This window comes from Drosophila eugracilis, unplaced genomic scaffold, assembly GCF_018153835.1.
Source record: "Drosophila eugracilis isolate 14026-0451.02 unplaced genomic scaffold, ASM1815383v1 contig_1497, whole genome shotgun sequence".
NCBI lineage: Eukaryota > Metazoa > Arthropoda > Insecta > Diptera > Drosophilidae > Drosophila > Drosophila eugracilis.
Genome location: NW_024572310.1, coordinates 186,161 through 213,043, shown reverse-complemented (window position 1 = coordinate 213,043; position 26,883 = coordinate 186,161). Strand labels below are relative to the sequence as shown.

At 38.6% G+C, this 26,883-nt stretch overlaps 1 protein-coding gene across 1 annotated transcript; it reads left to right on the top strand.

Annotated features, from left to right (window-relative positions):
- Positions 1-5,766: 5,766 nt before the first annotated feature.
- LOC108117582 (60S ribosomal protein L5) lies at positions 5,767-8,316 on the top strand. Its single transcript, XM_017230084.2, has 5 exons — positions 5,767-5,825; positions 5,884-5,918; positions 7,075-7,338; positions 7,403-7,840; positions 8,060-8,316. Exons 2-5 carry the CDS (start codon positions 5,916-5,918, stop codon positions 8,249-8,251), a joined length of 897 nt encoding a protein of 298 aa, XP_017085573.1. The 5' UTR covers positions 5,767-5,825; positions 5,884-5,915; the 3' UTR covers positions 8,252-8,316.
- Positions 8,317-26,883: the final 18,567 nt, after the last annotated feature.

Genomic DNA, 26,883 nt, shown 5'->3' with positions numbered 1-26,883 from the left:
AGACGATAACATCATCAACATAGACATAGCAAAATTTGCCAATCTGCTCTCGCAGTATGTCGTCAATTGTTCCTTGGAAAATGCTGGCCGCATTTTTTAATCCAAATGGCATTCTGCTAAACTCGTACTTTCCCCCGTTAACGGAAAAGGAAGTCTTTTCACGGTCGCATTCTGCCAGCGTGATCTGATGATAACCGGACTTCAAGTCCAGGGTTGTGAAGTACTTGGCCTTGCCTAAGTTTCCTAATATCATCGAGATGTTCGGCATGGGGTATCGATCGGGAATTGTTTTCTCGTTTAGTTTGCTAAAATCCAATACCAAACGCATTTTCCGCCTGCCAGTTTCGTCGGTGCCCTTTTTGTCTACGACCCATATTGGGTTATTGTAGGGGGATTTCGACTTTTGGATGATGCCATTTTTTAGCAGATCTTGGATTTCGCTATTTACAAAATCAGCTGCCCCCATTGGATATGGGTAAAGTCTGGCATAAATGGGAGTCTCATCAATGGTTCTGATGGTGGCAACCACCGACGTATTGTAGGACAAGGCCTCATTGGGGTCTGCGAAGGTTTTTTTCCTGTCGCTGAGCAAAAAAAATGCTTTTCTGGCCAAAGGTGGTGCATCAGAGCAGTCCACCTCAGTAAAATTTACATCAGGACATGTATGAAAGTCGATGCTCTCTACTTCCGTGCCCCATTTGAGCTGACCGGAGGCCAGACAAAGTGACACCCCTGCCTGTTTTAAAAGGTCAAGTCCGATGATTCCATCAAAAGAGGACAAATCTGGTAAAATGAAGAATGAGGCCTTCAAGTTGAAAATTGACACGAAACATTTCTTCGTGATGTTGGTGACTCCATGGATCGAATGAACCTTGAATGGAGATTCTACCGGGCGGACGCCTTTCAATCCTTCGTATGGTCGGATGAAATTTTTGGCCGCGCCCGTATCAACTAGAAATTTCATGTCAATCCCCGCTACTCTTCGTCTGATGACGGGTAGCAGGGATCTTCCCCTAAAAAATTTATGGCATCCGAGTCATACTCGTTTATGGCGTCGTCGTCGATTTCTTGTGCCGCGCTAGAGGCCACTGTGGTGTACGTATCACCAGCTCTGTCAGCGCTCTGGGCAATGTGGTTTACCCTTTCCATGGGTTCTGGAGTGTGTCCCCGGTGCCTATCGCTGCGTGGAGCAAGGTGCACTTGTGCCACTATGTTGGGAATTAGCCTGAGGGGCAGCCTGCTGACGCTCTTGCGCCTTGGGAAATTGTTTTTTCTCCCTATCTTCCTGGCTTCTTGCAAATGATGATGCAAAGGTATACCTATCATGGTTCGCCTCCACCTCTTGAGCCAAGGCAAGTGCCGATGGCATGTCCTTGGGCTTCGCCGCGAAGAGGACGTCAGTGAGGTTGCGTTTTAATCCAGAGATAAATACGCGAAGGGCATCATCCCGGAATTTTTCGCACAAAACCTGCGCAGCCGAGGCTTCATATGACATGGTCGCCTTGTTGGTGAGGAGGGTGAGTTTCCTTTCAACCTCGTCATAATACTGTAGAAGCGAGAGATTTCCCTGTCTGAGGGTGCCCATCTCCTGCTCTATGACATGCATTGTCCGCTTATCACTATAAGTAAAGTCGAGTCGATTTATGATCGCGTCGAAATTAAGCGCTGTGCCAAATTAGGATAGTACTGCATCGGCCGGGCCCCTTATTTTGCTCCTAATTATAATAACTGCCTGATAGTGGCGTGAACTACCTACAAAATTCTTAAAAATATAGTATGCGCCTACTGCCGCCTGTCGCCAGGAGACGTATGTTTCCTGGGCACCCGAAAATTCGGGCAGGCATTTGACGGCGTCTAGTGGTTCATTACAAATGACGGTGTTATTAATATCTATGGGTGTATAAACCTTAATTTGAGGAGCTACTGTTGGGGCGGGTGCGACCTGTATTGCCGCCACTTGGTTGGCCAGCTGTTGAATAGTCTGGCGCAACTCATTTTCTCTGCGCTGGCTGTCAATGGCCGCTTCTTGTAGGGCATGATTGACGGCAGCCTCCACTACCGCTTTTATTTGATCTGGGTTAAATGCCATGTTTCTGGCTGAGGGAGTGCCGACGTTTACACTTTTCGGTGTAGAAGTTCTTGCCGGCCCTTCGGTTTCAGATTCAGAGTCGCTGGGGACCTGCCTGTTGTTCCTGTATTGTTGGAATGGGTTGCTCATATGGAGCTGAGCAAGCTAACTCGGCCCAGCGATTTAATGCATGCTCAAGCGGACTTGTCCATGGGCATGGCGGGGGGTCCGCGGGGGCTGAGATGTCGCTTGGTAACGATGGCCGAGAGCTCGTTGAAAAATTGAACTGTTGTTGCCAAGCAATGACAAGGGGAAGGGGGTTGCGGGGACTGGGTCTCCGCTATGGCACACAGAAATATAAACAACAGAAATTGTCACAGCAAAGAATCGTGGTGGCTAAGTTGCCGTTCCGAAAGACAAAAAAAGCGAAGTTAACAAAATCGGAATACAAACGTCGCGGTGTCGAGTTCGAGTGTCGTAGTGGGGTGGGTAAGCGATGGAAACGAAAACAAACCCAAGATTGTTGCGAAGCTAACACAAAGAATTTAGGCGTAAGCAAAAAGACGACGACATATAAGGGATAAATTAAATGTACAATTAATAAATTTATATTCCAGCGGCGCCTTTGCGTCTAGGCTGGGTATTAAATATGTGGTCTGGTAGTTATATTGGCGCTAATATTCGGCACCAAGATATTTATTGAAAGATTTAAAAAATGCAAACAATGAAAAACATAAATAATATCACTTGTGATTACACCAATAAAATTGTCAAACAATTAGTGAGTACGTTTATTTATAAAAGTGTTAGCACGAAACTCTAATATAGAGCTGCAGAAAATATAGCGTATTGAAATATTTTACTAATGCAGATGCCGGAAAATTTTTGGAACAGAAGTGCTCACTTACATGATTTCCCCGACTTAGATGGGTAATTTTAACGTGGGCGCCAATTAGAATGAGTCCCCTGGCAGCTTTCGTTGTGTCGTCAGCGGGAGGGGGTGTGCCAGGCCGGTAGACCTAGTGTTCTTCCTTCCTTCGTTAGGGGTTGTGTAGCGCACCAGGCAGGTACGCCTAGCGGTCTTCTTTCACTTGTTGAGAGTTATGTAGGGAGGAACTACCTCCGTTATCGTTGGCCCTTAAGGCACAACAACCAATAATAACAAAAGTAATTTTCTGTATGACGGCGGTGCCGGAATTCAAATTCAAGAGCGATGGCTCTGTCTTTATTGAGATTTGAAAATGAACTGAACTTAAAGCTAACATAAAAAGAGAATCATAGCGTCCACTCCAATGGGTAGTGCTTGCCGGCTATGCACGGGCTTCCGGCCAGACGCTGTGTCAGCAATTTGGCCGGAGCGAACTCTCGGACAATCGGTCATTGCCGTCGCCCGGTTGACTTAGTTAACTTATATAACTTAATTTAATGGCGACGCTTTTAAAACGTTAGCTTAATAATACTTCTGCAATCCGGCATCTTCGTGCGAATCTCAGTAAAGCTGGACAACTTATAAGTGAACGTCGCACGCGGCTATCATCGACCGTTGTCGATAAGCTCCTCTTTTTAAACAAAAACAAACATGTAAGTAATATGCAAATATACATATCAGAGAACGTCAAGGGTGTCTTTTTTCGGCACCCGAATCACACTCATACATTTCGAGTGTTTGTCGCACTCATGAACAGCAAGAAAAGAGCACACACCCGGAGTGCACAGATCGCTTTGTGCGTTTTGGGTGTTTGCGTTTTTGACACCCGCTCAATTCTATGCACATGATCCTAATGCACAGACACCCGACACACTCATAGCAAATGAAGCGAGTGTCTGAGACACCCATGTTTTTGGGAAAAGTGAGTCGGGTGTCTTGAAAATGAGTCGAGTGTCTTGAAATGAGTCGGGTGTCTTGAAATGATTCGAGTGTCTTGAAATGAGTCGGGTGTTTCGGGTGTCTTCGACTGATCTGAGTGTTTCGGGTGTCTTCAGCTGTATTGCATGAGCAGGTCATTGAGGGTTGACCGAATAATTTTACATGAAAGGAAGGATGGAAATCCCAATAATATAATCTTAGAAAAGTATATTTCTAATAATACAAATTATTGTCGTCTTCAGTAACTAATATTAAAAAATAAGAGTTTATAATCATTACAAGTATTCAATGACAAAGTCTTAAAAAAAAAAAAAAAAACGTTCATTGCATCAATATTTTAGGATTTTCCGTGTAGTCATCAAACAATCCACCTGCAAATGTATTCCCGTTTTTTGCAGATGCGTATAAAAATACAGATCATAAGTCAATTGCACTGCGAATAGCAGGTAGATGGCCTGACATGGAAAATCCTAAAATATTTGGCCTTTTTTAAGGGGCCATTAATGGGATTTCCTTCCTTTCATGTAAAATTATTCGGTCAACCCTCAATGACCTGCTCATGCAATACAGCTGAAGACACCCGAAACACTCAGATCAGTCGAAGACACCCGAAACACCCGACTCATTTCAAGACACTCGAATCATTTCAAGACACCCGACTCATTTCAAGACACTCGACTCATTTTCAAGACACCCGACTCACTTTTCCCAAAAACATGGGTGTCTCAGACACTCGCTTCATTTGCTATGAGTGTGTCGGGTGTCTGTTGAAAAGAGTACTGGGTGCGCAAGTGCACATTCGAAATGAGCTTGTGCAAGGCACACACCCTTATTTTAGGGTGCCCATCACACTCTGAGTGCAGAAAAGGCACACATGATTCGAGTGCACTCATTGTCTGGGTGTACCCTTGCCGTTCTCTGATACATATATAGTAGAGTTCGGAATAGTAAGTATAGTAGGAATATCACAATATCCAAAAAAACTATTATTTTCTTTGGACCATGTATATATTGAAACATTGATATAAAATTTGTTTTTTTTTTGTTATTATTTACAAACTAAGAATATGACAATATACCAAAGAAGTACAACATGAATATCATGAACAGTTTTATTTTAATTTGTTTTTCTTTTCGTTTTTATTTAATAAGTGATTAATAAATTGGATATTTTTTGTTGAAAATTTTACTTATAGTTTTTAAACATTACAAATTAAAATAAAGTTCAAATACATTAAAAAAAACTGCACATTTTTTGACATTTGACATTTTGATACATTTTGACATTTACGTTTGAAATGATCTCTTTGATGCCGTTTTTGCCTAAAGCACCATTTAGAAAATCCCCAAACATATCAAAGTTAGTAATAAGCTATTCCCACAGACAACTTCGAATTTAGGAGTTCACAATTGTCCACCCTCCTAGATAATTCACATATCCAGTTCTATGAGATAAGCAACCTAATTTTTCAATATTAAACTCCAATTTTTGCCGAAAAACATTAAGCGAATTTAATTATCTTTGTTTATTATACAGTTCTATTATATAAGAAACTTAATTTTTCAATATGACACTCCAATATATGCCGAAAAACATAATGCAAATTTAATTATATATTTAGCAGAAGGATTTATCATCAGAAGGTAAATCAACTAGATTAAAAGTTAAGAATACCCTGACAGATATATGTTTTTAAAACAAATCTATTTAAGAACAATTGTTTATGTTAAAACAAGTCAATGTTTCTTATTTAACCGTTTCATTATAATATTTAACCAACTGTTGGTGATGTCCCTCACATTATAACCAGAGAGGTATTTTTTTGGTATTTTTTAAGACTGGCAAATAGCCACATTTTTTCTTCCTTTTTGCTAGCTATTTCCGGCGAGGTGTGTGTGAAAAACGTGTGCTCTGCGAATTAATTTTAAAAATGTTTTACCTTTTCAGTGTTTATACATAATTTAAATCGAGAAGATATAATGGTGGGTCTCAATAATATTACATTTTATTTAACTTTCCAAAATGTTTTAATAAATTGCATAACGCTTCACCACGTGCAAATTCCGCAATCAGAATTTCAGTTACGGTTTACAACATAAATATTTTAACTTGAAACGCAAAGAAATTGTTCGTAAATTAGTACCATAGGAAGCAAATTTAGAAATAGTACAGAAAAGCTTAAATTGTTACCTTTCCATATGTGTACAGTGTTTCACAGTTGCATTCTTAAAAAAAAAAGATAACTCAAATTTATACGCAGTAATGTGAAGAATATCGCATATTATTAAAATAATAACAAGCTTTTACTAATTTTAAAAACAATCGAATTTTTCATACAAAAACTAAAAAATAAGGCAATTTTGACGCACAAGCTTGTTTCGTGCAAGCACTTTAATGGTAAATAACTCTAAACCACGACTTTTAAATCAATTTTTTTTTTCTTAATATTTGTATAAATATATTAACAAAAGCATAATTATAAGCTGGGGCACCTAAAAATTACGGTTTAAACGGGGATTTTCAACTATGGCGCCACGAACAACTATTGAGCAATGCGAATTAATCCATTCTAAGGATGGGAAAACTCAGGAAATGGTTGCCTAAAGCCCTTGTACAGTACAGTTTTTTGACATCTCTGCTAGTTTGGTAGCGGTGTCAAATTTAAACTTTTATTTATTCTTGCGCGAAGTAAGCTTGGAGCCACTGTATTTTGTGGAGTTCATTTATGCCTATTTTTAGTTTAATAAACATGTTACTATTCCCAGTTAAAAAACTGCGTTTAAACTTTTTTGTTATATTTTTCAGTTTAGCAGGAATAACGACTCAAACTTTTTTTTTTAAGTTGACTGCACGAAATAAGCTGCAAGCCACTGTATAACACAAAAACGAAAAAAAAAAAAGATAAACTAGATATTATGTATAGTTACGTAAGGAAAACCCGAGTATTAATGTAACGCAAATCTATAGTTTTGTCTTACTTTGATTTCTCTTTTAATCTTAAATGAAGTACAAATGTAGTTACTTGTTTACATTTTCTTTGCGGTTTAAGAGGTGAAAAACAGAATAGCAATGCTATTCACTGTATTTCGGTTGGTTAATTTTTATTATTTATATATTTTACCACTTATATTTTTGCAGGGTTTCGTTAAGGTAGTTAAGAACAAGCAGTACTTCAAGAGGTACCAGGTGAAGTTCCGTAGGCGCCGGGAAGGCAAGACTGATTACTACGCCCGGAAACGCTTAACGTTTCAAGACAAAAATAAGTATAATACTCCAAAGTACCGTTTAATCGTGCGTCTGTCCAATAAGGATATTACTGTGCAGATCGCCTACGCTCGAATCGAGGGTGATCGAGTAGTTTGCGCCGCGTATTCTCATGAACTTCCTAAGTATGGAATCCAGGTGTGTTACAGCATTGTTTAATTTTCTAAAAACCTAAATATGCAGCGTTCAAATTTATTCCTAGGTTGGTTTGACAAATTATGCTGCTGCTTATTGCACGGGATTACTGGTCGCCCGCCGTGTTCTTAACAAGTTGGGTCTGGACAGTCTCTATGCCGGTTGCACAGAAGTAACAGGTGAAGAGTTCAACGTGGAGCCAGTTGATGACGGCCCAGGCGCTTTCCGTTGCTTCTTAGATGTTGGCCTGGCTCGCACAACAACTGGAGCTCGTGTGTTCGGTGCAATGAAGGGTGCTGTTGATGGTGGTTTGAACATCCCCCACTCAGTGAAACGATTTCCCGGATACTCGGCAGAGACGAAGAGCTTTAATGCCGATGTGCATCGCGCTCATATCTTTGGACAGCATGTTGCTGACTACATGCGCACTCTGGAGGAGGAGGACGAAGAGAGCTTTAAACGCCAGTTTAGCCGATACATAAAGTTGGGTATTCGCGCTGAAGATGTGAGTATAGGTCTGCTTTCATTCATCGTCCACTTTTAAAATTACTGCTGCGTTTTGAACCAACAACGCTGGCTGTGCCAAAAGTGGGCCACATTAAAGTAACCTGTTCGATGTTCGATGTTCGGCATTCAATTAACCCAACTTCCTGTTATGGTTACACATTCCATCAATATTTTAAATTTTTTCATTGCTTAAATGTCGATATATTTCTGTTTGCAGCTTGAAGATATCTATAAAAAAGCCCACCAAGCCATTCGTAACGACCCCTCCCATAAGGTCACCGACAAGAAGGCTTCTGGAGTTACGAAGAGGTGGAATGCTAAGAAACTCACAAACGAGCAACGCAAAGCCAAGATTGCGGCTCACAAAGCCGCTTACGTGTCAAAGCTTCAGTCGGAGACCGAAGCGTAACAGTGCTTTTCCAGCGTTGCAGTTTAAATTGGTATAAACATAAATAAAGAGTTGTAATGACATAAGCGCCGACTGTGTTAATACAGTTAGTCAAAAACGTATTCGTTGCGAGGGTTCCAGAAAAAAATTGCTGTTTTTAAATGGTTTTAAATTTCAAAATGGGTAAAATCTGTATGCGTCTCGAAAGATACATATTTTGTCTACTAAAATGTATTCTAAAACCAACGAAAAGTTTTCTAAAGAATGTTATCGACAGAAATGTAAAACAGCTCCAAAAAGTATTATAATTTTATAATTGGTTTTTTAGTTTGTTTATACCCGTTACTCGTAGAGTAAAAGGGTATATATATATATTCTTGATCAGGATCAACAGCTGACACGATTGAGCCATGTCCGTCCGTATGAACGCTAAGATCTCAGGAACTATAAGAGATAAGGAGTTGAGATTAAGCATGAAGATTCTTGAGGTCCAATCCAAAAATGCAAAAATCTCGGGATCTACAAGAGCTAGAAAGTTTGGCTTAAGAATATTTAAGAGATGCCACTGCAACTTGCCACGAGTTTTCATCCGACCACGCCGACAAACTTCGGAAAACTGTCGCGTCCAGAAAATTATGAATGCCTTCGTCTGACCGTGTATAACTTATTTCTGAATATCTATCGATGTACCAAAGATTTTTCAAACTGGTACATTATTTTGCTATTTATGAAGAAAAGGTTATAAGGCCTTACATGGGCAACACACTTTCTTCGACAATAGGTGGCGCTTTGGGAATTTTCACTAGCAAAAGTAATAACGGGTATCTTATAGACGCGGGACTCGACTATAGCGTTTCTTCTTGTTTTTGTCTATTAGTTGTATTTTTGGTTAATTTTGGTTGTGTTATTATTTTAAAGATTTAATTCTAGAAATCCAAAACAATTTTGGGGGCATTCTTGGTCTTCAGTGGCTTGCAGCTTATTTCGTGCAGTTACCTAAAAAAAGACCTAGTTCTAGTTGTTATTCCTGCTAAATTAGAAAAGCTAACAGACAAATGTAAACGTAGTATTTTAATCGGAAATATTAACATGTTTATTGAACGAAACCGATTTTCTTAATATAAAAACAAGAATTGTTAAATAAAAACAAAATGCACAGGCTATTTCCATGCCTCAGCTTATTTCGTGCAGCAGATTCTACTTAACTTATTAATTGTAATTTAACAGCTAATATTTTGTATGACTTTTCTATTCCAGGTCAGCTTTAATACGTTTTCCCATTGAGAAAACTAATTTCTTTGTGGATACCACTGAAAATTTTAACACTTTGATAAAAACGTTTCCCGCTCATTTTTTGTTTGAAATCTTCCTCTTCCTTACAGTGATGTCCAATATTTCCAATAAATTTTTGATGACATTTAAATTTTATGACTGGGCTGTAGAGCTGTAAACAATTAGATTTTTAAATCGATTTAATCGAAAAAAATTTAAGTAAGCGAAAAAAATATTTTAAAGTATATACCTCAAGTAACCTAATAAGAATTTATCACTTCCAAAATCAGTGTGTGTTAGTGTTGAGGAAAAAAATGAGAGATGGATAATTATGTTCGTTTTCCAAATATGTATATAATGTAGATTGTTGTTCGAGCTGGATGCAGTCACCGACCGCAGGACGTCCTTGAAATCCAAAAACGTAGACAAGTTTGTACTCACAATTAAAAGCCCTGGGTTTTAAAAAATCAGGGGTGCTCAATATCGTCTTATGGCAGGACATTTACTAACACAAATACAAGAAAGCGTACACATATTTAGTGGGGCTTTTGTGTTGGTTTTGCAGCTGTGCACTAAGCAAAAGAAAAACACCTTCTTTTTTCTAACCAATTCATCTCTCATTTCCACACTCACGTCGATGGTCCACTGCGAAACAAACTCCATAACGCGGAATGAGACGAAAAGAGGAAAACGAAAATGGAAAATTGTTAGTGTAAAATCGCCGCACGCGCTCTAAGCTTATGGGCGAGCAAGTCCCTATGCTCCGAGCATTTACAAAAACAAATGAGCACTCAGAGCATAGGCGTTGAGCACCCCTGAAATAAATAAACAGAAACATTGATTTTTTAATTAAAGAAGAATTTTACTTTTGTTTGCAACTGTAAATTTGGTGTTTTCCTTACCATTTTTAAACAAAATGTGCCTTTTTTGTAAACTCACTACAGCCATGGCCATAGGCCCTTGAAGTTTAATAGGGAGACGCAAGGGTAACTTGCGCTGGAGGACGGCTTGTTGACCAGCTAGAGAGTTACCAGGAGCATGTGCCGTACCAGTAGAGGAGTCGCAGCCAGCGACATAGAGGGACGCAGACAGCGCCCAACACTGGCTACGGACGGAATCGCAGCAAGCGGCCGGAAGACGCAGCCAGCGTCAGTTAAGGAGACCATAGCTAACGGTCAGGAGGCGAAAGAAGCGCCAGCTTTGGCGCCGCAGCCAGCGGCCAGAAGGCATGGGTATCGCCATTTTGGAGGGCGCTGAGACAGCGCCATATTTTGACCTGGCCACGGCGGTGGCCATTTCTAGCCCAGCCACTACGGTGACTACAGTAGCGTCCCAACCGAGAAGCACTGCTGTCACAGCTGTAAGTTCAGACCTTCAGATGAGCCAGCCCCTCACATCCTACCTTTTGAAGAAGATTGCGGCGTTGGAGGAGGAGATCAAGTAGGTTGAAACCCTGAACAGAGCGAGTACCGCCAATCGCAGTTGGCCCTAGCGCAGATGGCGCCAACAGTACAGCTTTGGGGCTACCGCCATTTTGGAGCGGACCGCCATTAGCCACATCTAACGGTGAGGCTCGAACTACGATTTTGGACGTCGAGGGAAAGGAGCAAAGGCGTCGAGTTCTGCATGCGAGCATCGACCAGAACCGATACGACCAACAAAATGATCGGCGGGGAGGTTGTCCAATCTATGGAGGTGCGACGAGCTGCAGGGAGTTCATTGGAGCTTCGCCCCCGGGCAGGTTGAGCATGGTGAACAGACATGAGCTCTGCTTCACATGCTTACGGAGTGGACATACGACCAGATCCTGCGATGTGCATGGTGAGTGCCAGATCAACGGATGCCTCAGGTTGCATCACCGTCTGCTATATGGTGCGGAAGAAGAGCGAAGATGGCCGGCGAAGAAAACCAGCAGTCAGCAGTTTCCAGGCGCAGCCCGGACAGGAGGTCTTCGCCACGAAGTTGTTACTTAAGACGAGGCGGTTTTCCAGAGAGGGACCGAATGCGATCGCAACCGATCTTGGACAGTGTATCTACACGAGTGAAGGAGATACATATGGAGGCTGGATTCGAATTATGCCTGTGGCATTGGGTACCTACAGCTGACATCGCAGCGGATGATGCGCCGCGGTCGTAGAATAAGGCAGACTTTATCTCGGAATCACGTTGACTAAGCGGGCCCGCATTTTCGAGGCAGCCACCGAGCGGCTTGTCGGCGCCTGAGGAGGGAACCGACCAGGTTCCTGATACACCTGGATTGGATGGGGAGCTTCTCGCATTGCTTGCATTCTGCCTGACCGTTTCTGGAGGAGGTGAATCCTGAAGTACCTGCCTACGCTTATACGCCGCGGGATGCCTAGACGAGAGTGGCGCAAGGCCATCGTGGGGGAGGTCTACACCGGAGCTGATGGAGTCGTCAAACGCGCCACTGTGCGCGTGAACAACAATGGTCTATCTCGGACAATTTTGCTCCAAACTTGCAGTTTTGGATTTGAGTGAAGCGGTTCTTTACGGGGTCGGATGTCGACGGTCAAACATTGTAAACAATAGGTAAAATACGTATTGTAAGGAAAATCTAGTATTTGTTAAGTTATCTGATCTCGTATGGATTTCTTGGGGCTACTAGTAACGGTACTGTGGATGCCGCCAAAAATGTGCTTTACATTGTCTTGTGAATTGTAGGAGGGCACACTGCGGTAAGATGAGGTTAGTTTGAAATGTGTGAGGCTAACTTTAATTATTCCCAGAGTAAAACGCACTCACTACAGCCACGGCCATACACCCTTGAAGTTACTCCTCTGTTCAAAAAGGACACTAATTGTCATAAATTTAAGATTTTACGAGCTCTGTTCATGTCAATATGTAAATCTATCTAGAGCCGTAAATAATGATCTGTAACATAAAACCTACAAGGGTGCAGCGCCGAACAGTTGTAATCTTAAGTACAGGCCACTTGAGCCTGACAATAAATATAGTTCTCACGCTGTACAAAGGGTCGCCTTGCGGGGGACCGTTGATAAGGCTCCCGCTCAGGCAAACAGATGTGGTCTCTGCGTAGACCATAGATAAGTATATTATAAAAATATTATGTTAGCTACGTAAGCGAAGACTTAGAAAAATAAAATCAGTTTTTATACAGAACTCAACGGTGAAAGTTCTTTTCCTGGTTATAGGATTCCTTTCATTTTGGTCAATCGAGCCTTTTTGATTCCTTGCGGAACAATTGGACAGACCTCTCTGCAGTTTTCTCAGAGATTTTCTGCACCTTAAAGATTCTGCTAAGTGCTAGACGCTTGCAGCTAAAGGTAGCAAATGGATTCACTCGATTGTTTTCCCCTACCAAAGGTAAGAGACAAAAGTGTTGAACTAAATAAAAGCAAAAGGACAAGCAAAGGGTCTTTTTTTGTTTTTTAAAGCACATTAAAGATTCTGTTTTTTTTTTTTTTTAAAACAGCTAAAGGTCGCTAACCATTGAGCGTTTCCGCGGCCATAACATCGGAAAAATAAAACATAAAAAGTGTGTGTTTTTTAAACCAAAAATAAAAATACATTTTTTTTGGTGGTAAGGCGTGTTTGAGGCCAACATCAGACAAAATAAAAAAAAATTATAATTTGTGAAAAATGAATAGCAAATTAACACTTGTGAAAATAAAAATAGACAAGTGAACCAATAAAATTCTAAAAAATCCAAAAAGTTGGATTTAAATAGAAAAAGTGCCTACAAATGCTAAAAGCCAAGGAGCTAAGCAAATAAAGTGCCCACAAATGCTAAAAGCCAAGAGCTAAGCAAAATAAAGTGCCTACAATGCTAAAAAAGCATTAAAACGTTAGAAATCCAAAGCCAACAAAAACAAAAATTACAACTCGAAAACAAAATTGAAAAATTACAACACAAAAACAAACAAAAAATAAATTAAAACAACAACGAAATCAACTCTAAAAAAAAGAAGAAAAGACCCAGCAGGACGACTTCAGCACCAAGCATCACCAAGCATCACCAGGATCAAGCAACAAGCAACCAACATCTTCAACATCAAGCATCGCTCCTACCATCGACGTCTACGGCGGCATAACAGAAAAAATTTAGATAAGAAATACAAATTTATTCCTAAATTTAAATAACTTAACTTAAAAAAAAAAATTATAAATAAATTAAAAAAATGTCGTCCGAAAAGACCATTGAGCTCTTAAAGAAGCAGTCCGAGCTAACACAGCAAATAAGAATTTTAGAGGCAAAAGTGCACTTAACGCTTCCGGAATTTTAAAAAACTTTGGACATACAAAAGGTGTTTGTTTACAATCATAGTGCTTTACTAAAGGTAGGACCAGTTGAGCACGAGTATTTTACATTAAAACATTATGATGCAATGATGATGGTACTTGAAAAACTCTAGATTCAGTTTGAGAAAGACTCGGGTAAGGCAGCAGGAAGCGGTGATCAAAAAGTTGCAGAAATATGCGAAATTAGGCACGCATCGAGAGCTGATATGTTGAAGGAAGAATTTAACATAAATGCTGGGTGTTTAAGGAATTATTTAAATGAATCCATTAATTATCTAACGTCCTATCTCTTTTCCCTGGGGGTGAGAAAAAATAAAATTCAATTTTGGAAAACTAAGATTTTTGGTTTAATTGAGGAAGTAAGAAGTTGTTTTAAAAGCAAGGAATTTGAAATGATAGTTAGCGAATTAGAATTCGATGTCGGAAACATTATAGACGCTATAGATAAAAGACTTAGCAAGGAACAAGATATTGTTAAGGAATCTATAACTGTAAAGGCAGAGGAATTACCTAAGCTACCAAAAATACAGATACCCACATTCTTCGGTGATACTAAAGAATGGGATCTATTTAATGAGCTGTTTTTGGAACTCATTCATACAAGAGAGGACCTAAAAACTGCCGTTAAATTTAGTTATCTCAAATCAGCGTTAAAAGGAGAAGCCAAAAACGTGGTTTCACATTTACTGCTAGGCACTGGGGATAACTATGAAGCCGCTTGGGAGTTGCTAACCAAGCGGTATGAGAACAGAAGAAAAATTTTCTCTGATCATATGAATAGGCTTATGGATTTACCCAATTTAAATTTGGAATCAAATAAGCAAATTAAAACATTTATTGACACAATTAATGAGTCAATATATATTATAAAATCAAAGGCACAATTATCCGAAGATATGGATGCAGTATTTGCCCACATAATACTTCGAAAATTTAACAAGGATTCTTTAAATTTATATGAGAGCCATGTAAAAAAGACAAAAGAAATTCAGGCACTTTCTGATGTCATGGAGTTCTTAGAGCAAAGACTCAGCTTCATTTCCTCTTTTCCACAGGAGAATAAACCTTTTAGAAAAGAGTTTCAAAACAAAAGCAGAAAAGAAAATTGCGCTTGTTGTAATTTACCAACCCATAATATAACACAATGTTATAAATTTAAACGTATGGAACCAGCAGAAAGAAATGACTGGGTTAGAAAAAGGCACATTTGTTTTAAGTGTCTGAAGCATTCAAGCAATAAAAAGTGCACGAATGAAATTCTTTGCTTGAATTGCAAGAAACCGCACCACACGCTTCTTCACATTTATAATAATAAAGAAAAAGTGAATACGTGTAGGACGACGGAACAAGCCCTATTGGTCACAGCATTGATTCATGTGAAATCAGCTAGTAGAGGCTTTGAAAAACTCAAAGCATAAAATAAAACTAAACATTAAATATTGATAAAACGAGGTGGCAAAACTACCCGTTAGCCGATCCCGAATTTAACAAGCCAGGTCGAGTGGACTTATAGGAGCCGATTTATATGCTAGAATTCTTCAAAAAGGAGTAATGAAGATAAACGGTCTTCTTGATCAAAACACAGACTTTGGTTGGATAGTTTCTGGATGCACCAAATCAAAAGGAAGTAACACGGTAGTTGCGACCACGATAGAGTGCAAGGATTTAGAAAGATTTTGGGAATTGGAGGAAGAAAGTAAAGAGGATTTAGAATCCGAGTTATGTGAAGAAAATTTCACGAAAACAACATTTGGGAATTGGAGGAAGAAAGTAAAGAGGATTTAGAATCCGAGTTATGTGAAGAAAATTTCACGAAAACAACACACATAGACTCTTCAGGACGATATGTTGTGAAGATGCCCTTTAAGGAAGAACAAACCTTAGGGGAATCTAAAGGCCAAGCCATGGCAAGATTTTTAAATTTAGAGAAAAAACTAATAAAAAATCAAAACCTAAAAGAACAATACTGACAGAATACATGTCTTTAGGGCATATGGTTGAGGCAAACTCAGAAGGTAAATATTATTTACCCCATCAAGCCGTAATTAGAGATGCGAGCTTAACAACAAAATTAAGGGTTGTTTTTGATGCGTCGGCAAAAACAACTAATAGTAAATGTCTAAATGATATTATATATATTGGACCTACAGTTCAAAAAGATATTTTCGACATCATTTTAAAGTGGCGCAGATGGCAGTATGTAGTTTCAGCGGACATTGAAAAAATGTACCGTCAAATAAATATAGCAGAATGCGATCAAGAATTTTTGCATGTCTTGTGGAGGGATTCTCCAAAAAATAAAATTAAAAACTATAAATTAACTACAGTTACCTATGGTACTGCTTCGGCTCCGTATTTAGCTAAAAGAGTGCTAGCGGATATAGGAGATAAATGTAAAGATCCACTAATAAGTGGAATTATAAAAAATGATTTCTATATGGATGATTTGATGACAGGATCAGACAGCATTAAATAATCAAAAGAAATTGTTAAACAGGTCTCATTGGAGCTAGAAAAAGTAGGGATGAATTTGAGGAAATGGATTTCGAATCATCAAGAAATTATTGAAAATGTAGAGAATGCTGGAGAAAAAAAACATTAAGCATTGAAGAGAATGAGTCCCGTGAAGGCTTTAGGGCTGCAGTGGGAACCTTTTAATGATGAATTTAAGTTTTGCGTATATTGTCGAACCTAGCAAAAATATACGATCCATTAGGATGGCTATCACCAGTTACTATTGTTGGGAAACTATTTATGCAAAGACTGTGGTTACAGGAAATAAATTGGTATCAAGAACTAGATGTGAATGATTTAAAAGAGTGGAAGGTGTGCGAAGAAAATTTAAAATTTTTGGAAGACATTAGGACTTCGAGATGGATAAAGACACATATAAATTTTCCGGTTCAGCTTCACGGTTTTGCAGATGCTTCTGAAAAAGCGTACGCGGCGGTTGTATATGCAAAGGTAGAAGATTCGGTCACGTTAATAGCTAGTAAAAGTAAAGTAAATCCTAAGAAAAACAGAAAGACTATTCCTAAGTTAAAGCTTTGCGCAGCCCATCTTTTAAGTAAGTTAATGCTGGGAAAGGAATCAAAGGAATCAATTTCTAACATAGCAGAAAGGATAAATTTATTAGATGATATAAAAAAACTAATGGATACAGAATGGAGTCATGTGAAGTGGGAAGATAACCCTGCTGACATTGCCTCCAGAGGTATTTGCGCCACCAAATTAAAAGAGTGCTCAATTTGGTGGAATGGGCCAAATTGGCTTTCGATGTCTAAAGACCATTGACCAAAGTTTCAATTGGATCAGAAAGAAGAAATAGTTGTTAGTACCGTAATCACGAGTACAGAAAACAACATATTTAAGTTACTGGAAAGATACTCAAGTTTTGAAAAATTCGAGTTGTAGCTTTGGTGCTAAGATTTATTAGTGTTAAAGTTAAAAAGGCTTCATATCCAGCTTTTCTGACAGTTGATGAATTAAGAAGCGCTAGAATACTGATTGTTAAAAAACAACAGGGCTTCAATTTATGTCAGAAATAATTTGCTTGAGAGACGGTAAAGAAATCGAATCCAAGAGTAAAATATTAGGGTTGCACACATTCTTAGACACAGATGGAGTTCTTAGAGTGGGTGGAAGGCTGCAAAATAGCAATATGCGATTTGATGTCAAGCACCCAATAATATTAGATAAATGCCACCTATCTTATTTGATAATTAAAAAGGCTCATGCTGAGACCTTACATGGCGGAATTAACCTAATGAGAAATCAAATACAAAGGGTATATTAGATATTTAGGTTAAGAGACTCCCTCAAGAAAATTTTACGAGAATGTGTTACTTGTGCGAGGTATCGACAATGTACAGGTAAACAATTAATGGGTAATTTACCAAATTACAGGTTAAATGCTTCATATCCCTTCCTTAATACAGGAATAGACTATGCGGGACCACATCACCTAAAATGCTCCAAAATCGCGGGCAAAAGACATTTAAAGGTTATATTTCAGTTTTTGTGTGTATGGCTACTAAAGCCATTCACTTAGAAGCTGTTAGTGACTTAACGTCCGATGCATTAAAAAGATTTATATCTAGAAGAGGAAAATGTACTAACATTTATTCAGATAATGGTACTAATTTCGTAGGTGCTGCTCGGAAGTTGGATGAAGAATTTCTAGAAGCCATTAAACATAATAGTAGAGTAGCTTCAGAAATTAAAAATGACAAAATTAATTGGCATTTTATCCCGCCGGCAGGATCTCACTTCGGAGGTATTTGGGAAGCAGGTGTTAAATCCGTTAAATATCATTTAAAACGGGTAATTGGGGATACTATTTTGACATATGAAGATATGGCAACTCTGTTATGTAAAATAGAAGCGGTGCTGAATTCAAGACCGTTGTATACTACGGGGGATGATATTGAAAATAATGAAGTTCTAACACCAGGCCACTTTTTAGTAGGTAGACCGCCATTAGATGTGGTTGAGTCAATTAAAGAGAATGAGAAGATTGGTAACCTCGATAGGTGGAAACTGATTCAAAAAATGAAGAGAGATTTTTGGATGAAGTGGAAGGGCGAAATCTTTACACACTGCAGCAGAGATATAAATGGAAAAAGTGAGTTCCAAATATAGAAAAAGGGCAGGTTGTGCTCTTAAAAGATGAAAATTGTCACCCAGCCAGATGGCCAATGGGAAAAGTAGAGGAGGTTCACAAGAGCAAAGATGATAAAGTTCGAGTTGTAAAAGTTAAGACCCAAGAGGCTTCATTTACTAGACCTATAACAAAAATTTGTCCTCTAATTGGTGTAAAACAAGTAGAGAATTTTATAGAAAAGGCAGTTGAAAACAAAAAGAGAGTTTCAGCCAGATTTTCGAAACTAAGTACCGTATTGGTAATGCTATTGCTTACATTGTTCTGTCAAGTCTCACAAGCAGCAACAATGAAAGGCGAGAATAAATCATTTAGCATTCAAAATATAAATAAGACGGCTGCCATTTATTTAGATCCACTAGGAGATGTAGAAATTATAAGCGCATCATGGAATCTAGTGATTTACTAAAATATGGATGCCTATTTTCACGTAATTAGAAAAAGTAATGTGCTGATACAGAAAATGAGAATTGTTTGCGGTAAGCTTCATAGTTTCGAGGATCAATGCAATATCGTGTTGGATAATATGGAAAATCAGATAATAGAACTAAAAGAAAATAATAATCTATTTATGATGCAAAAGAGATCAAGAAGCAACGAGCTCCTTTCGAATTCATGGGTTCATTATATCACATTTTATATTGGATAATGGATGAAGAGGATAGGAAGCAGCTAGAAGAAAACATGAGAAATCTATTAGACAATCAGCACAATTTACAGGAATTAGTCCAAAAACAAACTTCAGTGGTAGATTCCACTACAAATTTGTTAAAGAAAACGACTGAAGATATTAACGATAATTTTAGGTCTATGCATACAAGAATAGAAAATATGACAGAAGTCCTAAAAGAAAGTTACTATGTTTATAAGGAGTCGATTAATTTCTTTATGATAACAAAACAATAAACTCATTGATTGAAGAAAGTGAAAGGGTGCATGCAGCGATCATAAGTTTGTTAATTGACATTAATCATGGTAGATTAAACACAAACATCCTTAAGCCAAATCAATTACAAAATGAGATATTCAAAATTTAAAGTAGTATTTCCGAAACATTAGTTCTCCTAGGGAAAAGGACAGGTACTGAGCTTAAGGAGATCTATACGCTATTGACTGCTAGGGGATCATTGAAATTGAACTCTATTAATCATACTGTTGAGATTGTACGCCTAGATAAGGAAATCAAATATTTAATAGAAAATCATATTAAATTAAAAGATTTGCATTTTCATCACATTTCTGGACATGCTTCTTTAGGACTCGGATTAATAATAATAATAATCATGGTCATATATGCCATAAGAAAATGTGCTACAAGGCAAAGATTGCAAGCTATTACTTTCGCCGGACCATTGCACGGCGTCGTATAATAAGTTAAAGCAAATAAATAAATATATCGAATAAAAGAAAAAACAGTCCACTAATTTTATGTTTGCATTGTTAACGTAAAGAGTTTACAACTTAATATCCTGTACACCTCACCTTGCCGGTCCTTGGCAAAATGTTCAAAAAGAACACTTATTGTCATAAATTTAAGATTTTACGAGCTCTGTTCATGTCAATATGTAAATCTATCTAGAGCCGTAAATAATGATCTGTAACATAAAACCTACAAGGGTGCAGCGCCGAACAGTTGTAATCTTAAGTACAGGCCACTTGAGCCTGACAATAAATATAGTTCTCACGCTGTACAAAGGGTCGCCTTGCGGGGGACCGTTGATAAGGCTCCCGCTCAGGCAAACAGATGTGGTCTCTGCGTAGACCATAGATAAGTATATTATAAGAATTTCATGTTAGCTGCGTAAGCCTTCGCTTAGAAAAATAAAATCAGTTTTTATACAGAACTCAACGGTGAAAGTTCTTTTCCTGGTTATAGGATTCCTTTCACCTCTCTTCGGACCTACGCGTGTGGGGTAGTTATTAAAGGCAACTCCATACGATGTAAGATACCATAAAGAAAGTGATCGACTCTTTTTTTCAATACCTGAGTAATATTCATACATTTAAAATTTTAATTTACTTTCTCCGTTGGTAGTTTAGTGATATTTAGTGTTGACTTTAGTCCTGACTCTTTAGTATTGCGCTGATTGTCTAACAGATTTTTCATGTTACCTTCTAAGTTTTCCTTGTATTTAGCGTGCATTATCCCAAACACTATGTCATAGAGAGAACCCATAAACTCAAAAAGAGCTGGCCTATTTCTTTTCCTATCCTGAGTCATAAAGAGTTTCATACTTTCTTCTAAATCGGATATCTGTCGTTGAGTGTTTTAAAGAACTGTATTACATTGATCTGCAAATCCATGAAGTTGCCATTTGGAATCTTATATCTTTTAATCATGTCAAAACAAGGATCTATGTTATAATACAAGATGGCGCTATGATTTCGACGGCTCCCATTGGATCTAAATAAATGAATGCAGTGTTGTCCAATATTTATTCGCCCACACTTGACACACTGGCATCAAGAAGAGCATAATTGTCATTACTCCAAATCGGTCGATTCTAGGGCAGGATCGAGTAGTCGAGGTCTCGGAGGAATAGGATTTTCGCTTTCTTCAGCCTCAATTCCATTGGGAGGGCAAATAATTATTATTATATACAAATAGTTAGTTGGTCTCAAAATTAAATTTTTTTGAAGCTTTACTCCGACTTGGTCGTCTTTTTCCTTTATGTTCTTCTTCATCTAGCGGGGTAAAAATTCTCATTTTGTAATAAAAATAATTGGCCCTTGTTAATACATATTTTGATTTCCTATTTTCCCTTTGTTTCTTTCTTGAAGAGTTTTAAAATAATCATTCTTTCGTTTAAGCCAAAATTCCCTTTCCATTTTCGGAAATATTTTCCATCTATCTAAATTTTTAAGCTTTTCCTCGGAATTTATTTCAATAGGTCCTATAGTTGGCCTTCCAACAGGAAGTGTCCTGGGATTATTATTTCCTAAATTATTGAGGTCCGTACTGGGTGTATATAAAGGTCTTGAATTTAATACAGCTTCAATTTGGCTTAATAGAGTAGACATCTCCTCATAAGATTAATTATTATCCCCTTTTATCTTTATAAGGTGATATTTCACAGAATTTACCCCCGCCTATATACCCTTTTACGACTTTTATAACTGCTGCAGTGTCGATCGATCTACGTGGCAACCGCGAACGAGGGTGCGATAGGTAAGAGGGGTTGGCAGCGCTCATGAGCAGTCGGACTGTAGGTCTTCGTTTCGTGCATGGAAATACATTTACATAGTCTGGCAACATAGTTTTTTCCTAATTTTGTCGACGAATAGTTCGGAAGTGTCACTATTTTAAAATGAGAGTGGATTGTGTAGTGTGAGTGAGGCTACGCACGCCAGCTGTCTGTCAGGACCGGAACTAACAGGGAGCAGCTTTCGGAAAGAAAGAGGCAACAGAGGCATCTGTCAGCCAGCGGGGACGGAAGTCGGATTTGGCAAGGAGAGCGGAAACAGAAAGGTTTCAAGAGCAATTTGAGAAGGAAAATTGGAAGCAGCACTATATCCGCCAGGGTTTGGCGCTTAAACCCAAGATAAATTTTAGCTGGTTAGGAAACTCCTGAAACTCGCGGTGCGCTTAGTGGAAAAGTGGCGCCTCAGATGGCAAAAATTCCGGAAAACCATTTTTTTTTTCTCGACTCCCGTTGCTTAACGTGCAACCCACCTCCCGCCCAACCGACCGAGGGGCGCTGCCGTCTATCGTACTGCTCGGAACACGGGGATAGTACCGAGTGGAAAATTAAATAAATAAATAAATTAAATATGAGCTAAGTAGTTTAGTAAGACGATTTTTATGTTAGTAGGAGAAGTATTGGATATAATGTTGTAGAGGGTATTGTAACTCGAACATAATATCCTAAATGGTTCATGAAGGGCAAAGTTCGAGCCGCAATGTCTCAAAGATAAGGGAATATAGTTTCTAGTGGGTCTAGCGGGCACATTGATGTTTAAGCGACCTATTAGGGCTTGGCTATCAATGTCCCCACTAATAAGATTGTTAATAAAAACAACGCCAAGCATTGTCCTACGGTTAGCAAGGGTAGGTAAGTTTATTAGTAATAGTCTGCTTTTATAGGAGGGAAGATGTAAGTTTGCATCCCAATTTTGGCCACGAAGAGCAAATAAGAGAAAGCTTTTTTGAATTGATTCTATACGGTATTGGTGGACCGCGTACTGGGGGGTTCCAGACGCTAGATCCATACTCTAAGATCGGACGAACGAGAGAGACAAATAAAGATTTGGTTACGTAAGGGTCATTAAATTCTTTCGACCATCTTTTTATAAAACCTAACACACCTCTGGCTTTGTTAACCATGGAAAAAATGTGGTCGGAAAATGTAAGTTTGGCATCCAATAGTTTCCAAAGTTTCACATCATCTGCGTACGTTAAAATAAAAGAATTTGTTAAATCGATTGGAAGGTCATTTATGAATAATGTGAAAAATAGCGGACCTAAATGGCTTACCTAAGGGACACCGGATGAAGCATAAATCGGACCAGACAAAACATCTTTAAATAAAACACGTTGCGTTCTACTGGTCAGATAACTTTCAACCCACCTAAGAAGATCGCATGGGAATCCGATTAAGTCAAGTTTGTGAACTAAGAGTGAGTGATTTATAGAGTCAAATGCTTTACTAAAGTCAGTGTAGATGACATCTGTCTGAAGACTTTTTCGGAACCCAGTGATGACATAAGAGGTAAATTCAAGTAAGTTTGTAGTTGTAGACCGTCGAGTCATAAAACCATGTTGATATGGAGATATTACTGATCTACACTGGTGTTGCAAATGGGGCACAATAATTTTCTCAAAGAGTTTAGGAATTGCTGATAATTTAGAGATACCTCTATAATTACCAGCATCCGAAGTTTTCCCTTTCTTGTGTAAAGGAATGATGAAAGATTCTTTCCAAATAGGGGGAAACGTAGTCGTTTCAAGCGAGAGGTTAAACAGTTTGAGAAGAGGATTGCAAATGGAAGACGCGCAGTACCTGAGCAGACAGCCGGGAACGCCGTCGGGGCCCGGAGATTAGGTCGGCTTAATACTCTGAAGATCCTTAAGAATACCACTCTTATATAGAAAAGGTCGCGTGACGAGGTTCGACTGCGGAACACCGTAGACATAAGGCTGCCTAGCGGTTGTTGGTTTAAAAAAACTTGGCGAACATATCGGCTATTGCCTGATCAGTTCTCGCTGTGGAGTTTTCAAACGTTAGTGGTGAAGGAAACGTTTTAGGTCTACGCTTAGTCTTAACGAAATTATAAAACTGCTTCAGATCCTGTGTAAATTGGGTCCTACAACGAGCTAAATAATGTTTATAACACTGAGCGTTAAGCACGGTAAAATTTGACCGAACAATTAAGTATTGAGAGTAACTAAGCGGAGTTATAGTTTTTAAGTATTTGTTCTTAAGCCTGAACTTTATAAATAAATCATCTTTTACCTCAATGTCACCAGAGGGTTTTAAGGAAGGTTGGTGTGTAGAAGTCAGTCCGTTTTCTGTATTGTGTAGAACCAGTTTAGCCTTAGTAATTTATTTGCTGCAGCACTCGAAATCTTTTGTTTAAGATAGAAAATGAAAAGAGGCAGGGGTAAAAGGACAAGACCACCACACAACATAGCTAACGAAGAGCAGCTGGACATTCGCGCGTGCGTCGTAAACACCTCCCACATCCATCATGGCCTCGTAGTTCGTTACAGTAATAATTATTATAATTTTCATAATTAATCTGGAGCCCCACAATGCAGTCAAAACCGGTTTCATGGTGTCTAAATACTCTTTTTATCTTTTCTTTCTCGATATCGATTACAAGATCAGTTGAATAGGATATATAGCCGGATGACTTCTAAGTTACTCTCTTTCTCCGTCTCATTTTAATTTCAAGATCAGATGAGTAGGATGTACTTGTCCGCAAGCTCTGATCTACCCACGGCTGATGGGTCTATGTAAATGTCTGCTGATTAGGTCTGAGTTTGATTTTAATAACCCCTGTTGCCGTTTTTGCAAAGCATTGCCGATTATCTCAGCATAAGCAGCAAATTCCTTTTTATTGTTTTTCATCTCTCTTCACTCTATCTTTGCAAGGTTGCTGGGAAGGTTATAACAAAGAGGAAACCCACGAAAAAAGGCAAGCATTATTTACGAATTCCGGCATCTTTTGATATATTTATAACCGTTACTCGTAGAGTAAAAGGGTATGCTAGCTTCGTTGAAATGTATGTATGCTACAAGGAAGCGTTGTCGACTCTATAAAGTATATATATTCTTGATCAGGATCAATAGCGAAGACGATTGAGCCATGTCCGTCTGTCCATCTGTCAGTCGGTACCCCTGTCCGTCTGTCCGTATGAACGCTGAGATCTCAGGAACTATAAAAGAAAGGAAATTGAGATTAAGCATGAAGATTCTTGAGGAATATACGCAGCGCAATGGTAAGAAGAGTAAGAAAGTTGAAATTCAGTATGTATAATCTTGGGATGCCAGCGCATCCTATGGTAATACCATTATCCGGCCACACCGACCATTACGCCCACCAAGCTCGAAAGACGGTTTTTGCATTTTGTAGAAAAGCTGATATCTCAGTAACTATAAGGGATAGAAAGTTCGGATTAAGCATGTAGGTTTTAATGATGCCCGAAATGCGAATTGTTTTTTCCCATCTGGCCTACCCTAATGCGCACAAATCCTGGAAAACAAAAGAATGAAAAAATTTCGGGACCTATAAGGGCTAGAAAGTTAGGCTTAAGAATACGTATATACGTACGCCCACAAACTTCGGAAAACTGTGGCGTCCATAATATTATTATGAATGCCTTCGTCTGACCGTGTATAACTTATTCTGTCAATATCTATCGATTTACCAAAGATTTTTTTAAATCGGAATATTATTGACGTCACTATCAGTTACTCAACACACTTTCTTCGGCAATAGGTGGCGCTTTGGGAATTTTCACTAGCAAAAGGAAGATTTTGAAATTGTGTAATGTAGTAACGGGTATCTTATAGACGCGGGACTCGACTATAGCGTTTCTTCTTGTTTTTGTCTATTAGTTGTAATTTTGGCTAATTTTGGTTGTGTTATTATTTTAAAGATTTAATTCTAGAAATCCAAAACAATTTTGCGGGGATTCTTGGTCTTCAGTGGCTTGCAGCTTATTTCGTGCAGTTACCTAAAAAAAGACCTAGTTCCAGTCGTTATTCCTGCTAAATTATAAAAGCTAACAGACAAATGTAAACGTAGTATTTTAATAGGAAATATTAACATGTTTATTGAACGAAACCGATTTTCTTAATATAAAAACAAGAATTGTTAAATAAAAACAAAATGCACTGGCGATTTCCATGCCTCAGCTTATTTCGTGCAGCAGATTCTACTTAACTTATTAATTGCAATTTAACAGCTAATATTTTGTATGACTTTTCTATTCCAGGTCAGCTTTAATACGTTACGTGGATACCCCTGAAAATTTTTGACACTTCCATAAAAACGTTTCCCGCTCTTTTTATACCCGTTACTCGTAGAATAAAAGGGTATACTACATTCGTTGAAAAGTATGTAACAGATAGAAGGAAGAGTTTGCGACCCTATAAAGTATATATATTCATGATCAGGATCAATAGCGAAGTCGATTGAGCCATATCCGTCTGTCCGTCCGTCCGTATAAACGCTGAGATCTCAGGAACTATAACAGATACAAAGTTGAGATTAACCATGAAGATTCTTGAGGTCCCGGGACAGCGCAAGTTTATTACAGCATCCTGCCACGCCCATTCTAACGCCCACAAATCGCAAAAAAACTAAAATTGCTGAAATCTCAGGAACTATTGGAGCTAGAAAGTTGAAATTCAGAAAGTATAATCTTTAGATGGCAGCGCATCCATACGCCCACAAGGCTCAAAAGACGGTATTCGGATTTTCTAGAAAAGCTGATATCTCCGTAACTATAAGAGATAGAAAGTTCGGATTAACCATGTAGGTTTTTATGATGCTCCCAATGCGAATTGTTTTTTCAAGCCACGCCCACTCTAACGCCCACAAAACCCGAAAAACCAAAAATTTAAAAATCTCGAAAACTATATGAGCTACAAAATTTTGCTTAGAAAAACGTATTTATGAAATGCCTCTGCAACTTGCCACGAAGTAGCATCCGGCCACGCCTACTCTAACGTCCACAAGCCGCGGAAAACTATTATTATGAATGCCTTCGTTTGACCTTGTATTACTTATTTCTGTTAATATCTATCGATTTAACAAAGATTTTTCAAATCGGAACATTATTTCGCTATTTATAAAGAAATTAAGGTTATAAGGCCTCACATGGGCAGTGACGTCACTATAAGCATACTCAACATACTTCCTCTGACAATAGGTGGCGCTTTGTGAATTTCCACCAGCAAAATAATATTTTAAAATTTTGTAAAACAGTAAC

Bases quoted from the DNA above. Each gene is read 5' to 3' on its own strand.
- LOC108117582 (XM_017230084.2), top strand. The intron at 7,339-7,402 runs GTGTGTTACAGC...ATTTATTCCTAG, and splicing joins TTCCTAAGTATGGAATCCAG to GTTGGTTTGACAAATTATGC. The intron at 7,841-8,059 runs GTGAGTATAGGT...TTCTGTTTGCAG, and splicing joins TGGGTATTCGCGCTGAAGAT to CTTGAAGATATCTATAAAAA.